The sequence below is a fragment of the Terrapene carolina genome, unplaced genomic scaffold (assembly GCF_002925995.2).
Source record: "Terrapene carolina triunguis isolate 2854851 unplaced genomic scaffold, T_m_triunguis-2.0 Scaffold93, whole genome shotgun sequence".
Lineage (NCBI taxonomy): Eukaryota > Metazoa > Chordata > Testudines > Emydidae > Terrapene > Terrapene triunguis.
Window position 1 is genome coordinate 22,185,044 of NW_020664444.1, and position 17,087 is coordinate 22,202,130.

At 43.4% G+C, this 17,087-nt stretch overlaps 2 protein-coding genes across 3 annotated transcripts in view; both read left to right on the top strand.

Annotated features, from left to right (window-relative positions):
• Positions 1–8,901, top strand: part of ZC3H7A (zinc finger CCCH-type containing 7A) — a 64,048-nt gene extending 55,147 nt beyond the window's left edge. For both annotated transcript variants that reach the window (XM_024217818.3, XM_024217819.3), the window contains exons 17-23: positions 2,452–2,528; positions 3,178–3,311; positions 3,703–3,808; positions 4,835–4,943; positions 5,975–6,108; positions 6,667–6,830; positions 7,963–8,901. In XM_024217818.3, the coding sequence (XP_024073586.1) occupies positions 2,452–2,528; positions 3,178–3,311; positions 3,703–3,808; positions 4,835–4,943; positions 5,975–6,108; positions 6,667–6,830; positions 7,963–8,152 (914 nt within the window). In that variant the 3' untranslated portion in view covers positions 8,153–8,901. The remainder of the gene's footprint in view (positions 1–2,451; positions 2,529–3,177; positions 3,312–3,702; positions 3,809–4,834; positions 4,944–5,974; positions 6,109–6,666; positions 6,831–7,962) is intronic.
• Positions 8,902–12,471: 3,570 nt separating this feature from the next.
• The window catches only part of TXNDC11 (thioredoxin domain containing 11), a 102,328-nt gene continuing 97,712 nt past the window's right edge, over positions 12,472–17,087 (top strand). The window contains exon 1 of the mRNA XM_026650646.2: positions 12,472–12,709. Within this exon, the coding sequence (XP_026506431.1) occupies positions 12,564–12,709 (146 nt within the window). The 5' untranslated portion in view covers positions 12,472–12,563. The remainder of the gene's footprint in view (positions 12,710–17,087) is intronic.

Genomic DNA, 17,087 nt, shown 5'->3' on the forward strand with positions numbered 1-17,087 from the left:
GCTCAGGGTGCAGGCAGGGGGTAGCTAGGGGCTGTGTGCAGGCAGCGGAGTAGCTCAGGGTGCAGGCAGGGGGTAGCTAGGGGCTGTGTGCGGGTTGCGGGGGGTAGCTCAGGTTGCAGGGAGAAGGATAGCTAGGGGCTGTGTACTAGGAGGGCTCCCCCTGCGGTGGCTGTTCCCCGGGGGCTCTGCCCCCCCCCGGGGGGGGGCTCCCCCCCCCCCCCCCCCCCAACCTGGGCGGCTCTTACTGGCTGCGTGAGCAGTCAAAGGGGACTGGGAGCTGAGGAGCAGCAGCAGCCCTGGGCACCAGCAGCAGATGGGAGAATGCCACGGCTGCCCGCTCCATGGCACCACCAGCCAGAGGAGCAGCTGCCCTGCACTGCCTAGCTCTGGCTTTTCCACCTGTAGCCTGACCAGAGGGATGGGGCTGGGGGAGAGGAGGAGCTAAGGGGGTGGATTTGCCCCCAGACTGCCCCACTCTGAGTAAGGCACTGCAGTTTGGTGGTGGTGGTGGGGCAAACCCTTGTGCCCCCCTCCCCCCCCAACTCTGCCTATGGGCTCAGGGCTTCTGCCTGCTGGGAGCTTCGGGGGATGAGGGGGAACACCTGGGCTGCTGACTTCAGCCCCGCGCCACTCCTGGCTTCAGCCCCACAGGGGGTGCTGGGACTCGGGGCACTGGGTTTCAGCCACAGGGCCCCACGGACCCCCGAAAGGGCTTGCGGACCTGGTTTGAGAACCGCTGATCTAGTCCAGTCCCCTGCACTGATGGCAGGACTAAGTATTATCTATACCATCCCTGACAGGTGTTTGAGGTTTTTAGCTTTCATGTTTTAATTTTATTACAAAATTGCTTTGACTAGAAATTGAGATATTTACTTTGAAGGCAAAGGGGAATATTTCTGCATTCTGTGTGAAGGATATTGATCAGGCGTATCTTTTTGTTACAGGTCATTGATCCAGTTTTGAATTTTTTTACTTGTCCAGTGTTTTTGTTCCTCTAGCTCTAAAATGGCTTAATGTTGCTACAAAATTTCCTTATTGTTAAATCTCCTTTCTTCAGGGAAGTGGTGGTCCCTCCAACCAACTTGCAGTGGACCTCAGCTACTCTCTCTACTTTGCAGTGTGAGGGAACACTGCTTTAAATATTAGTTGGGTTGATCATCCTGGGTGGCGATGATGCCTAGAAAAAGGGTAGTGTGAGCAATGTGGAGATGATATGGTGTTCCATAGTTGAGTCCCTTTTTTGCCCCGACTGTCACTCTGAACGTGCTTCTTCTGTGGAGAAGGAGCATCAGATCAACTCCACTCTCTCTCTCTGTCTGGAAGTGTATCGGCCAACTTAGGATGACCCCAGGCCAAGAAAAGTTTCAGAGGAAGACAGTCATGTGGAAGTATACAGAGTCCTCCCAGTTTTCTGTTGCTCTAGCCCATTTATCTCTACTTGGCCTTTGAGGATTCCTTTTTGTGGAAGGAAGGACAGCTGCTCTCCCATCTTTTCCTGCCCCCCAAAATGTCTAGGTTCAAGGGTAGCTGCTATTTCCTCTTAACCCTATAAACTTCCTATTAAAAGGGTTAGGCCATCCCACAAACATGAGTGTCCACGTGGGTTCTTCTCTCCTATGCATGTCCAGACATAGTCAAGGCTCAATTGATAATTTATAGACTCTGAGGGTTGGAGGACTCTAAACAAGGGGAATGCTCACCTGAATAGGAAGCCCCTTCCTGCCCCTGCTCCAAATCCAGGCACAGACCTATTTTTCTTTTTAAGGACTCTGAAAGTCTGATAGAGTTGATGTCTTTAGTCTTCAGCCTCTCCATGGACATTGGGGAGAAGAAACCTTGGTGAGGCTTTAATTATATGGAAAGGTGTGCAGTAAAAGTCCGTATCTCTGAGGACATTGAGATTATTACAGAGCCTGAGAGAAAAGTGGTTGCAAGAATGGCTATCATTTAAAGGCAATGTGACCGTCTTTTACATCCTGCCTATGAGTCTTGCAAGTCTTGTGGGGGTCTCTCTCCTGAGTAATGCTGATCTGTACATGAGGAGGGTTTTTATAGGAGTCTTGTGAACATGGAGTCTCGTTTTGGAAAAATGAGCTGGTTGTCAAGAGGATTGTAGCTAGCTTGCCTGTGGTCATTTGCACCAAGGCCTTAGGCATCTGGCTCCAGGATTTGAAAACAGGCTGTTTGGAAGATCCAATTAAACAGAAAACTTAGGCGATGCTTTGGTCCATCTGTGAATGTATTTGTGTTATGTGGACAGTGTAGGATTTTAGGATGTCCTTAACTTGTTTTAAGTGCTTGTTTTTTGTAAATCTTGTGGTAGGTAACACCAGTGTCTCTTTGGCAACCTCAGCTGTTTTTGGGGGGGGATTCAGTAGCCCTTGAACATGTATATGAATAAAACTTCCAAATATTCATAATTGTCTAAGACCTTTGTTTTCTCCTCTGCAGGTATGTCACATGATACTATTGCTCAAGAATCAAAGAAATATTGGCAGAATATGGAAGCAAATGCACATGGAGCACAGGTATTTCCACTCGCATCTTTCTCAGGAAGCAAATTTATGTGGGACTAGCGTGATTGGTGATGTATTGGGTTTGATGTCAATGTTTATAACACGATTTAACTGTTAGTTTATATCCAAAATGGTTGTCCTGAGCATATGCCCCAAATGATTCCCTCTTCTTTCGCCCCGCCCCTTAAAGAAAAAAAATTAAGCTTTCTGGATACTTCAGATATTCCCAGATTTCTCGTTACACACGTGCAGTTACTTTTTTTCCACTTTGCTTATTTTGTCATAAGCAGAATATAAACCTTCAAAAATGTATTCTTTCAAATTCTTTCTTCAGCTGAGGACCTCGCATAAATCCTTTTCTAGTAGTTTGTTCTCATTTATATTTTGTTTATACAGCACATTGTATGCCCATTGCCACAAGCTCTGGGTGCATTTATACAATCTAAACAAAATTAAGATGCTGTCATTAACAGAAACTTCTAGGTTTTAAGATTGCAAATCTAGGTCTTTTTGATGTACTTATAAGCTCTCTAGTATGTAACACATCGAGAAACATTTTATAACCCTTTCTTATCTTCAGGGATACTTAATGATTTATGTATGGATTTCTCTGCAGATGCAAATCACCATTTTAAATTTTTTTTTTTTTTTTTAATTTAAGGTTCTTGGCAACCAAATGAAGCATGGATCTCTAAATTTGAAAATGAAGTTTGTGTGCGCCCAGTGCTGGAGAAATGGTCAAGTTAGCGAGCCAGACAAAAACAAAAAATACTGTAGTGCCAAAGCAAGACACCCGTGAGTAACAGATAATGTCAAATGCATAATGTCTCTTAGTAAACCATTTTATAAAATCTTCTGGGTGATCTGTATAGGAAATAAGACTATTAAAAGGGATGCAAAAAAGCAAATACAGTTGAAGTAGAACTTGGCCTGAAAGGCTGAAGACTTTAAAGTGTGTTCATAATCAAGAATAAAAAATGCATGTTACACACTTCAGTTGGCGGTTTATGCTGACTTTATTTTTCCTTTAACTCACAAACATGATGGGTGTTTGAGACTTCTTAAATAAATTGCATTAAAACATATGGCTTTGGGGCTCTTTAGGTCCAATCATTATCTTTATTATTGACAAATAGTACGGTATGTAGATGTATTCTATGTATTTGAATGCTTCCATATTCCTTAGATGGACCAAAGATCGTCGTGTGGTGCTGGTGATGTCTAATGAGCGTAAGAAGTGGATGACCATTCGCCCTCTTCCCACGAAGAAACAAGTGCCTTCGCAGTTTGATGTATATGTTTATCTAAAATGATCTTTTTAATTAAGACACTTAAGTCACTGGAAAATACTAGTAAAGGGCCTGATTTCTGCAGCCACTGTGTGTGAAATGTCTATTGAAATCAGTGGGAGTCATTGGAGCAGCTGCAGATCCAGGTGCTAGGAAGGACTGAGCTCATTTTTTTTTATTGCTGAAGCTCCTCCAAGTCCGTGAAACTTCAGTAATAAAAGTATAGAAGGTATTAATATAAAGTATTAAGTAATCTCATTTGAAGTCTGTAAAATATTTTTATATAGTTCTTATAAAACTCTAATCAAAAGAGTGCATAATAGTTTGAGAGTGAGACACACTCCATACAATATTGGAAGAGACCAGGAATTTCATTTCTTCTTGTGCAGTTGTCAAGATGAGTTTGCAAAAATCCTGCTTCCTGGGTTCTGACAACTTATTACTTCAAAAGGGCTCTGTTTTCAAAGAGCATTGTGTGATTTATTACAGTGAATGGGAGGCATTCAGCTAATAACGTAATGCATAAATTTAACCTTACATATTTGGAGTACTGTCAAAAGTAAATAATTTGAATTCTTGCAAAATAGAAATACAGCACAGACCTAAAATGTTATGTTCTAATCATGGTGTGATTTCTAAGTCATAACTGTCTGCATCCAACCTATATTTTCTGCTAGCTTTGCAAACTGATGAGCCCTTCTGTAGCTAGTGCTTCATAAGGCTTTTTAAGACTAGATAAGATCAGTGTGTTATATGGGCTGCATCCAATACTACCTGTATGGCCCTGAGGATGTCACATGAGCCACAGCTGTGTGCTGATTGGGCCACAAGTGGCCTGTGGGCCACAGGTTGAGAACCACTTCTCTGACAGCTTATTTGGAAGACAACTATTTATTTGAGTTATAGTAATAGTAGTAGCTTGTCTGCTTATCAGAATGCTAATGTGCCTGAAGTAAAGCTACAAAGATCTTTCATCACCCATCATAACTTAACATATGCCTAAAAGATATTTTTTTAATTCATATCTAGTTATGCAATCATATTGCTTCAGGCAAGAAATGTCAATATGTTGGAAACTGCTCCTTTGCTCACAGTCCTGAGGAGAGAGAGATGTGGACCTATATGAAAGAGAATAGTAGTAAGTAAAAAAGTGTAAGGGTATTAAACACATACATGCTATAAATCCTGGGTTTTCTCTTTTTCATCTCTCTCCTACAATAAGTACCTCTCAGTCAGTTTTCCTCTAGCCTTCCCTAGGCAATCTGGTGGGTAGATTTTTCTTCAAGTTAACCCAACCTCCCTCTTATTATACAAAATTAATGTCTAATCCATAGTAACACCATTTTAATATAAGTTCATATAAATACCAGGTGACTCATTATGTGACTGAAATTAGTAATTACTGTCAGTGCAGTTTTTAGCTTTGAAGATTCTTGAGTGTGTAAGAAGAGTTGGTTGAATGCAAAAACACCATTTGCAACCCTTTATGAGAGGACCAAATTCCTGTTCAGATCAGCTGTATTTGTATTTATCGTTTTTGCAAATTGGGTTTTGTTTGTATATAGGGGGCTGGCTGGCTGCAAAAGTACCAGTATTCACATGTAAACAAAAGTAGTCACTATTCATTCTTGGGTTTTACATTTGTTGTCCAATCAGGGAGGTTATTAGGGAGAAATAATACCATGTGACTGATTGCAAAGAACAAAGATTGAATAACTGAAGTGATACTAACATTGGTTTGCAAATGAGGAGACAGGATAAATATCAGGAAATGTATTTGTAATGCATTTGACTAGCTCTAATAACAGGATTAATGATAAAATCATAGATCAGCATAATAGGGCCCAATTGCAATTGGGGCCTTTGGGTGATAGCTAATATAAATATTTGCTACTCATATTAGGTAAATCTTAATTTCCCCTACTTTGGTGTCTTGGAAGAAAGTGGGTCAAACTAAGAGGCCAAAGTTTCACATAGCTGTCATTATTAGCTACTGTGTCTCTCTCCTCCCTTCAGGTCTGCAATTTGTCTTTCCTTTTCTGCTTATACTACATAGGGCCTAAAGATATCTGTGCCTTATTTCCAAAATGTGTCTGCAAACTCAGTTATGTATTGTACTCACTCTTGCCTTAACTGCTGAATACTTATTTTAGCTTCTGATCTTGTTAGTTCAAGACATGGAGCAGTTGTATGAAATGTGGCTAAAGAGTCAAAAACCAGAAAAAGGAGAAGATACAGCTACTCAAGCAAACAAAGAAAATGGGAAGCAAATTCATATGCCAACTGACTATGCTGAAGTTACAGTAAGTAATGCAGGTTTAGTAATTATCCTAAACTCTGGAATTTTTTTTGCACCTAATACCAAATACTGTGTTCCTTGCTCATACAACAGTCACTGAAATCCTTGTATGCAGTGTTGTTGTGGCCATGTCAGTCCCAGGATATTAGAGACACAAGGTGGGTGAGGTAATATCTTTTATTGGACCAATTTCCGTTGGTGAGAGAGACAAGTTTACGCAGAACTGTTCCTCCTCCTGAAGAAGAGCTCTGTGTAAACTCGAAAGCTTCTCTTTCTCACCAACAGAAGTTGGTCCAATGAAAGATATTACCACACCCATCTTGTGTCTCTGAAATGCTTGTAGTTAGCCAACATGGAGTCATGCTGCTCTTCAGAATCTACAGAGCCTGGGGAGGGGACAAAAACCTCAGCAGATGACTCCATATAAACAGACTTTAAAATTGTTACTGTAGATTAGCCTATAATTGTTTCTTTAGCTAATCCGATATTGAACTGTGTTAAGGAGCAGTTTTATGCATGAAGTATTGATTTTTCTTAAATTTTTTAAATGTGTGTAAACCAGGTGGACTTTCACTGCTGGATGTGTGGAAAGAACTGTAATAGTGAGAAACAATGGCAAGGTCACATCTCTTCAGAAAAGCATAAGGAGAAGGTATTCCACACTGAGGATGATCAAAACTGTTGGCAGCATCGGTTTCCAACTGGATATTTTAACATTTGTGATAGGTATGTAGCATTTACATTTGAGATGTCAAAGTTGCTCACTCACAATTGTGCTATTGCAAATATAGGCAGATACTATACTTGCTGCAGTTACCTGAGATGGTGAACAGTGATTTTTTTTTTTTTTTGTAATGACACCTACTCTATTAGTATGCATTGTTGAAATCTTATGCAAAGCAAACAATTAAATATCATCAATATTTTAACATGATGAGAAGGTTTGGCTTTGAGTGCCAGATGTGGAGCTATGTGGAAAGATTCAAGCCTTTTTGTGTTAGGATGAAACTTTTTGTTTAAATAATACCATTGGTACACCACAGCTTTTGCTATAAATATACCTCTCTATTTTCCTTAATGAATTACCTGTAGAATACAAGAAATGTATGCAGTCCCACCCACTATTCTCATGTAACAAAGTATCTTGAAATTATGGGGTGTTCTTTGCAAATCACATATTCACTTGTCACAGAAAATACTGTCACTGGAAGCTACATACCAAACTGGCCTGCTGGCTTTCTCAACGCTGGTTAGTATACTCTACTACCCTGTCTTGTATTCCAGTTTTGGAGGATTCAACCTTTGCACCCAAGCCACTTGGCCTCAGGTGGACAAGTTAACGTGCTTTAAATCACTGGAGCCAACCTGGTTGGCTTTGGAGTCTGGGATCTAAGGTTGGAGCTCCAGACTGCACGCATTTTCTGTGGCAATATTAAAATCTTCATTTTATTGATAAAGAGAAAAACTAATGATTGTCACAGCCAGGGATTCTGATGATTTTTGGAACAAACTGAATTTAATTGATAGGTTAATATCGTAAAATGATTTTTTTGGAGGAGGGTGGGTTTGGGCAAAGTGGAGAAATGAGGAGTGGAAGGCCAGAGCTTTGGCTCCTGTCCCCAAAAGACTTTTTCCTTACCTGGTTCTCAAAGACTATTAAAGAGGGTAAACTGAACTGATGCATCTTCATTTTAGAGAAAAAATAATCTCTCTCCTAGAGAATTTGTGCTTCTTTAATAAAGATCTAATTATACCAAAAACATGGCTAGTAGAAAATATTTAAGACCTTTTAAAACCAGATAGTTAATTTGTGATACTTTTGTGAAAACTATAACACACCAATTAATTTTTTTAACAGATATATGGCTGGTACTTGCATTGAAGGAAACAACTGTAAATTTGCACATGGAAATGCTGAGCTCCATGAATGGGAAGAACGAAGAGATGTTCTAAGAATGAAACTCAGCAAAGCAAGAAAAGACCACTTGATTGCTCCAAATGATAATGACTTTGGAAAATATAGTTTTTTGTTTAAAGATTTAAACTAATACTAAAATGATGCATTCATGTTACCTTATGGAAGCATAAACCAGAAAATTTGACAGTAATCAAAAGCATGTGACAGAAAAGCAGCAGGTTTTCTGCTTATATTGGCATATATTGTTCCTCCTGAACAGCAAAATATAGTAGATGTAGGGGGATTCAGAAGACCTGTCTGTGCTCTCATGAAACAGAATGGTGAAGTAATAAAAAAGATATAAAGTATTACATGCTTATTCGCCACCTTCTGTTGGACAGAATGTTATGAAAGAGGCGGAGGAGGAGGGAGAGGCTATAATGTGTAGGAAGCGCCCCTAGTGTTGGTCCTTCAGATGAAAACTTTATGGTAAAATTACAAAACACACGGAGTGTTTTGGGCTAAGAAGAAAATTATGGATGAAAATTCTTTAAATGTTTTAATGAGAGGATTTGTTTAAAACAAAACTTTGCTATTTATCTCTATGTAGGTTGTTAAAGAGGATTTTCTTATTAAAAAGGATTTTAAGCAAAATAACCATTTAACTACAATATATGTTGAATGGGGTATTTTTTCTCTATTTGTATATTTCAATATAATTTACTGAAAAGGATCTTGGGAGAAAAATGTATTGATTTTTTTGAAAATCAAGTAGTTAAAATTCTGTTTCTTGGTCTTTGCTGTTTAAATGATGATTTTGAAAGATTACACTTGTATGTCAGTATTGTGTATTGTATGAACCAATGTTACCTGTAATAAAGATAACTTTACATAAAGCTACTTTCTGCACGTAGCGTCTGATTGACTTCTATTTTGCACGAAACAGTTACTTGCCCATTAGAAAAATCTTTTGAGCAACTAAATCTAAACAAATATGTTTAGTTTATCTTCAAGTTGTAGCTGATTTCTTAGAATAGTTTGCTTTGGAACGGCTGCTGACAACCCAAAAAGGGCAAATGTTAGGAATAGGTCTTCTACACTGGTAGACTGAGTGGTCACTTATGCCGCACATTGAGCAACACTGATTAGGTCAGAAAGTACATTTTAAAAATAAAGCAGTAAAGCTTGCTTTAGCAGATTATTTTTAAGTGTCCACCCCAGAGGAATGGGACAAAGTGCTATCAAGTTTTGTATTAGAAGCATATGGTTCCCAGCCTCTTGTTTTGGGAACTCTCTCTCTTCCCTCTCTTTTTTTTTTTCCCTTTCCCCCCCCCCCCCACCCCCCCCAAGTGAATCGTACTTCACAGCCCACTTCAGAGATAGGCCCCATCCAGCAGTGAAAGACCAAAAGAGTTGTACTTTGCTCTGAAATGTCACTTCTGAACAAGGTTACCCTCTGGGTCACAACTATTAAATCTTTCTTTTCTTACTGCATTTTGTCTTTACTGCAGATATCTCTGCCCGCTTCATTCCTGACATTCATTTGTGCTTTTCTTAATCCAGCTCCCCCCAAAAAATCCACTTCCTTTTTAATTTGCTCCTTTATTGGATCATCTGGTTCCACTGGGAAAGCTTTTAAGAATTATTTTAATGTTTTGAATGTGGTTACTGGGATTCAGGCCATAGTTTAGTTCCATACATTTTACATTGTGCAAAATCAGCATGTTCAAGTACTTGCACACTAAAAACAAGGCTGGATATTGATCTGTCCCTTGTGGTCCATGAAATAAAAGCACAGTGGATTCAGATGATACCTTTAAAAATAGAGCATAAGCCCATGCATGATAATTGAACTTTACTCTGTGTCCATACAGAAATTACAATAGGGTACACAGGTAACATAGAATATTTGGCTTGTCCCTGAACTACCAGTTGTTAAAACACTAACCTTCATTACACTTGTCTTAGTTTGTTTTAATCAACTTCTAAGATTGAAATAGAACTTCCCTACTGGTCCTGTTCTTTCTATTTGGCAAACATTTCTGCCTCTTTTCTCCTTTCAGTTAACATACCTACCACCCACATCAACAAGCTGTTCTCCTGGTGCTTGCTCAGCGCATGGGGCTCTCCACCCTTTGTACTCCCTGGCGCATACTTCAGGAGGTGAGGGTAGCCTTGTCGCCCGTTTCTCGGGTTTACCTCAAGCACGTCCTCTGGGAGGGTGCTCCCCACCCACCCCAAGCCCTCCGGGTCTCTGCATAGGGCCCTTGCCCCATGAGCCCCCTCGGCCTTCCTACCCACATAGCTTGACCCAGCAGTGCAACCTGCAGCCGGTTTGCCTTTGAACCATGCCAAGGGCACATCTGTACACGCTCGTGCTCCATACTCTCCATTTCCTCACCCTGGTGTCCTGCCCCGAAACTAAGTGGCAGGACCTATTGCCACATATTGAGGGTGAGGAACCCTGGTAGGCCAGCTTATATTCCACCTTGGTCCCACAGTCCACTGGGCATGTTAGTTGGCTGCTCCATCATGGAGCCATGAGCATGGGCGTGTACGTGGCACGGTTCACCCCATTCTCTATGCCTGTCCCTTTTGCGGTGTGAGGGAGACCCTGGCACACATTTACCTTGAGTGTGCCAGGTTGCAGCCCCTTTTCCAACTCCGTCTAGACCTACTGTTGCATTTTTGCCTACACTTCTCCCCCCCACTTGGCCCCACAAAGCCACGGGACCTCCTTGTCAACCTCCTCCTAGTGATGGCCAAAGTGGCCATCTACAATACCAGGGAGAGGATGTTGGCTGAGGGGATTCTCTGCGACTGTGAGGCCTATTTCTGATCCTCCCTCAGTTCACCCATCCGGGTAGAGTTCCTGTGGGTGGCATCTGCCAACTCCTTTGACACCTTGGAGGAGCAGTGGGCGCTGCCCAGCATTCTCTGCTTGGTGTCCCCTTCAAGTTCCCTATGTTTGACCCTCTGAACGTCACTCCTGTCATCATTTTTTCTGTTGTCCCCCATAATTATTTGAGTCCTGGGCTCAGTGAATCCTCCCCATATGCTGGGAAGGGTCCTTTAGCTGTGAAACCCAATAGGACATCAATAAGGTGTTATGTCTTTTATTGTAAGTTACTTTGGATAAGAAAAATCACATGAAATGAGGTTGTATAAACAAAACCCCTTTACTGTTGGGTCTCCAACCTTCCTTACACATAGCATGAGTTCATTTTTTGTGGACAGTACTCAAATGGGTAAACGCTTCATAGAAGGGTGCGGTTCAGCTTTTTCACTTGTTCTGGATTTATTCAACCTGTAATATTACAAGAATGAAACAAAAAGAGGGCTTGAAAATTTAGCAAACATCTACTATGCTGAGACCAATACAAAAAACGGTCTCCACTTTTCCCACGTTGCTGCTCACAGAGGACAAAATAGCAGCTGTGGAAAAGGATCAGGCACCGGAGCTGGCTAAAGATTCAGCGGACACTCAACTTGGCCCATGTACCAATGGGTTCACAGTTGGGAAGGGTAGCTCCACAACCACAGAGGTTATATGTTTGTTTGGCTTATGTTTAGAAACAAAGCAAGAAAACAAGGGTTTGGTAGGAGTTTCATGCCGCAGCCAGGTGCTGGAACAATTTTTATAGTGGGGTGTGCTGACAGCCATTGAACCAAACTGTAAACCCTTTATATGATGGAAACTACTTCTTGTCTGGGAGCGGTGCAGCACTCCCCACAGGCCTAGTTCCAGCACCTATGGGCTGCGGGATCCGGCCGCAAACCCTGTCCACACACCTCGCAGCTCTCCTGGAGGGTCGGTTGTGTTTTGACCATTGTTAAACGGGAAGGAGGCATTGTTAAACGAGTGTATCGCCCACTTCGCCTGGGCCTCGCTGGGACCGTGGGCACCGGATAGGCCCCTGGGTTCTGCGGCGACGTACCCAGGAGCGGCGCCAGGGTTTTTGTCGCCCTAGACGGGGGTCCTTCCGCGCTCCCGGTCTTGGGGCACTTCGGCGGCGGGTCCCGGAGCGAAAGACCCGCCGTCGAAGACCCGGAGCGTGGAAGGACCCCCCCCCCGCCCCCCAATTGGCCCCCCCCCCCCCAAATCCTGGCGCCCTAGGCGGTCGCCTAAGTCGCCTAAATGGACGCGCCGGCCCTGGACGTACCCCTCATCCAACCCCCGGCGCGCTCCTAACACCTTTCCCATCCATTTCTATTGACCGAGGAGGCCTCAGTTGGGGCCGGGCGGCTCCCTCCCCCGCGCTCTCTCAGCGGTTCAGGCGCAGCCTCCCAGGCACTGCGCTTGGCTGCGGGCAGGCCTCAGCGAGGCGCTTCTCGGAGCGCGGGGCCGGGCCCGTGTGCGCCTGCTCTGGGGACCTTGGCTGGCGGAGCCCGGGCCGGGGCGGGCGAGGAGACGTGGCGGCGTTGGGTTCGCTCGTCCGCGGCAGCCGCCCCCAGCCGTCCCGCCCCAGGAGCCCCTGACAGGCCGGGGGTAGGGAGACGTGTGCGAGCGCCAGCGGCCCGGCCTCGCTCGTCCGCCCCTCCCCGCCCCGGGCTGGGAGGTGATGTCGTTATGTGGAGGCTCCGGCCACTCCGCTGCCCCTCGGCCCCGGCCCCGTGCTGCCCAGATGTCCCGGAGACCCGAGCTGCTGTGCGGAGCTGCTATCGTGCTGGGCTGCGCCCTCCTGGTCACCCTCAAAGTCACCTGCAGGTAACCGGGCCCTCCGGCCGTGGAGATTCACAAGGGGGCTTCCGGCACAGGTGTGCACTCCGGGGGTGCGATGGGCTCCCCTGGGCGCTGGCATGCACCCCCGGAAGCCTTGCTGGGAGAAGGTGGGGGTGTTGGGCGCTCCCTGGGCACTGGCATGCACCCCGGGGAACCTCGCCAGGAGAACATGGGGGGTGCTGAGGGCTCCTGTGGGTACATGCACCCCACGGGGCCTTAGTATGCAGAGTTGGGAGGCTCTGAGCTGTTCTCAGGGTATTGACATATACCTCGAGGCCTTAAATGGAATATATTGGGCTTTCTAAGCAGCCCCATTAGTACTGGTGTGCACCCAAAGGTACCTAATGGAGAACCTGGGTCGTCCCTCAGATCTTGCACTGGAAGGACGTTAGAGTTAACTGTGCTAGGACACTGGCAGGCACCAAGGATTCCCTAATGCAGGGGTTCTCAAACATTTTCATAGCATGCAGCATGTTTTAATCAATAATTGTGTTAGGAACACACACTGCCCTAAAGGGGATACTAAGCAGCTGGTTCTCTCCTCTGTACACCAACCTGGCTGCTTTAATGTCATTCTGCTATCCACAGGGACTGAATGCATCATTTAATCAAAATGAGTTTTAATAGCTCTGTCCCATAGGAACTGCTCTATGAGAACAGATCTATAATCCTTGTGGTCCAGTATCCTGTCTTTGACAATGACCAGTACCCCAGGTTTCAGAGGAAGGTGCAAAAGCTCCCATGATATACCATATTATGCAATACTATGGAGAGAAAGTTCAGTCCAAGCCTGATTAGCGCAAAGTTTATTTAACTACTTTTGACATGTAATGGAGATTTAGAAGCAATTAGTTTTGCTTCATGTTTGATCTTTGTGGTAACACATGTTCCTTGTATGTGTGTGTGTGTGTGCGCATGTAGCTTTCATCTTGCTGTGTATGGTTAAAATTTTGTTTGGAAGCTCAAAATGCAATCTTAGAAGAACTTGCTTTGGTTTTTATTTCTTTATGCTCTATAAATATATTTAGAAGTTTTGACCTTTCCTAGTATATCTATTTAAATATATAAACTGATGACAGGAAGGTAATTCTCTTATGCTGTTACCAGAAAAGAAAGTGCAAAAAAGTGTTCAAATAATGTAAATGTGACTTCCATTAAAAAAAATTATTTGTGTTTAAATTGATACATGGGAAAGTTGCTGCCTTTACAGTGCCAGAAACTGTATACAGAGAACAGTACAGACAGTGGCACTGTGGAGTATTCCTTACATCTCTCCCAATGTACTTTAAATTTGACCTGGAGGTCTCAACCTGGACCTCTAATGTTGAGATGGTAGTTTTTCCATGTCTGTTTACTCTCGTTTCTTTTCTAAGAAGTTGCCAGCTGGTAGTAACTGTGATCATAAAAAACATGATGAAGACTTTCAGATCAATAGACAGTGGACTGAGACTTCTAACTTTTTTTTTTACTCATAGGACAACAAACAGTCAGATGGTGACTGCTTTTGCTCACTGTCTCTGAGGGTTAAAATTGCATGGGGGTAGTATATTTCATGCCCACCGCTGTTACCCTGCCTCAGTTTTTTTTTTTAAATTCCCCTATTGGTAGGGCCCTATCAAATTCACAGCCATGAAAAACGCGTCATGGATCGTGAAATCTGGCCCACCATGAAATCTGGTCTTTTGTTTGCTTTTAACCTATACTATACAGATTTCATGGGGGAGACCAGTGTTTCTCAAATTGGGGGTTCTGACCCAAAAGGGAGTTGCAGGGGGATCACAAGGTTATTCTAGGGGGGCTGCCCTTACTTCTGCGCTGCCTTCAGAGCTGGGTGACTGGAGAGTGGTGGCTGGTGGCCGGAGAGTGGAGGCTGGTATCTGGGTGCCCAGCTCTGAAGGCGGAGCCCCACCAGGAGTGGAGCGGGCTGGGGCTCCGTTTCCCGCCGCTGCCAGTGAGTGCCTGTCAGGGGGTGAGGGGTGTGGATAGGGGTCAGAGCAGTCAGGGGACAGGGAGCAGGGGGGTTGGGTAGGGGGTGAGGTCCTGGGTGTGATTAGTGACGAGGGTCTCTGGAGGGGGCGGTCAGGGAACAAGGAACAGGGAGGACCAAAGCAAGTTCGATATAACGCGGTCTCACCTATAACACGGTGAGATTTTTTGTCTTCCGAGGACCACGTTATATCAGGGTAGAGGTGTAATGTGTTAGAACATAGTGCTGGTTTTTGTACTGAAACAGGACAAAAGATTCTTGGATATGGGGTTGTTGGAGGAAAAAAAAGTGGATGGTTTTGCCATAGCGTTTCCAGCAATATAGTTCTAATTAGTTTCTCAGTACATAAGAACATGAGAACGGCCGTACCGGGTCAGAGCAAAGGTCCATCTAGCCCAGTATCCTGTCTACCGACAGTGGCCAATGCCAGGTGCCCCAGAGGGAGTGGACCATCCATCTCCATCCTCTGACAAACAGAGGCTAAGGACACCATTCCTTACCCATCCTGGCTAATAGCCATTAGTGGACTTAACCACAATGAATTTATCCAGTTCTCTTTTAAACGCTGTTATAGTCCTAGCCTTCACAACCTCCTCAGGTAAGGAGTTCCACAAGTTGACTGTGCGCTGTGTGAAGAAGAACTTCCTTGTATTTGTTTTAAACCTGCTGCCTATTAATTTCATTTGGTGACCCCTAGTTCTTGTATTATGGGAATAAGTAAATAACTTTTCCTTATCCACTTTCTCCACATCACTCATGATTTTATATACCTCTATCATATCCCCCCTTAGTCTCCTCTTTTCCAAGCTGAAGAGTCCTAGCCTCTTTAATCTCTCCTCATATGGGACCCGTTCCAAACCCCTAATCATTTTAGTTGCCCTTTTCTGAACCTTTTCTAGTGCCAGTATATATTTTTTTAGATGAGGAGACCATATCTGTATGCAGTATTCGAGATGTGGCCATACCATCGATTTCTATAAGGGCAATAATATATTCTCAGTCTTATTCTCTATCCCCTTTTTAATGATTCCTAACATCCTGTTTGCTTTTTTGACCGCCTCTGCACACTGCGCGGACATCTTCAGAGAACTATCCATGATGACTCCAAGATCTTTTTCCTGACTTGTTGTAGCTAAATTAGCCCCCATCATCTTGTATGTATAGTTGGGGTTATTTTTTCCGATGTGCATTACTTTACATTTATCCATATTAAATTTCATTTGCCATTTTGTTGCCCAATCACTTAGTTTTGTGAGATCTTTTTGAAGTTCATCACAGTCTGCTTTGGTCTTAACTATCTTGAGCAGTTTAGTATCATCTGCAAACTTTGCCACCTCACTGTTTACCCCTTTCTCCAGATCATTTATAAATAAGTTGAATAGGATTGGTCCGAGGACTGACCCTTGGGGAATACCACTAGTTACCCCTCTCCATTCTGAGAATTTACCATTAATTCCCACCCTTTGATCCCGGTCTTTTAACCAGTTCTCAATCCATGAAAGGACCTTCCCTTTTATCCCATGACAACTTAATTTATGTAAGAGCCTTTGGTGAGGGACCTTGTCAAAGGCTTTCTGGAAATCTAAGCACACTATGTCCACTGGATCCCCCTTGTCCACATGTTTGTTGACCCCTTCAAAGAACTCTAATAGATTAGTAAGACATGATTTCCCTTTACAGAAACCATGTTGACTATTGCTCAACAGTTTGTTTTTCTATGTGTCTGACAATTTTATTCTTAACTATTGTTTCGACTAATTTGCCCGGTACCGACGTTAGACTTACCGGTCTGTAATTGCCGGGATCACCTCTAGAGCCCTTTTTAAATATTGGCGTTACATTAGCTAACTTCCAGTCATTGGGTACAGAAGCTGATTTAAAGGACAGGTTACAAACCTTAGTTAATAGTTCCGCAACTTCACATTTGAGTTCTTTCAGAACTCTTGGGTGAATGCCATCTGGTCCCGGTGACTTGTTAATGTTAAGTTTATCAATTAATTCCAAAACCTCCTCTAGTGACACTTCAATCTGTGACAGTTCCTCAGATTTGCTATGGAAGTGTTAACTGCAAAAGTAGAAGTACCAGCACGATCCTCCAATGCTGCTGCAGTGGTCATTTGGAATTTAGGAGAAAGGCAGGGTAAAAAAAGAGAGTGACCGTGATATCAACCTTTACATATGATTTAAAAAAAAATTTCTTTAGTGCCTAGAGAAGAGGGCCGCATTGTTCTAGGCACTGTACAACATATACTACTCTGAAGAGTTTACAGTCCAAGTTTAGCCTTGATCCTGGAAACACTTGTGTGCTTTCCTTTACTGCCATGAGTAGTTCTGTTGAACTCAATGGGAGTACATGTGGCAGTAAAGTTAAGCACG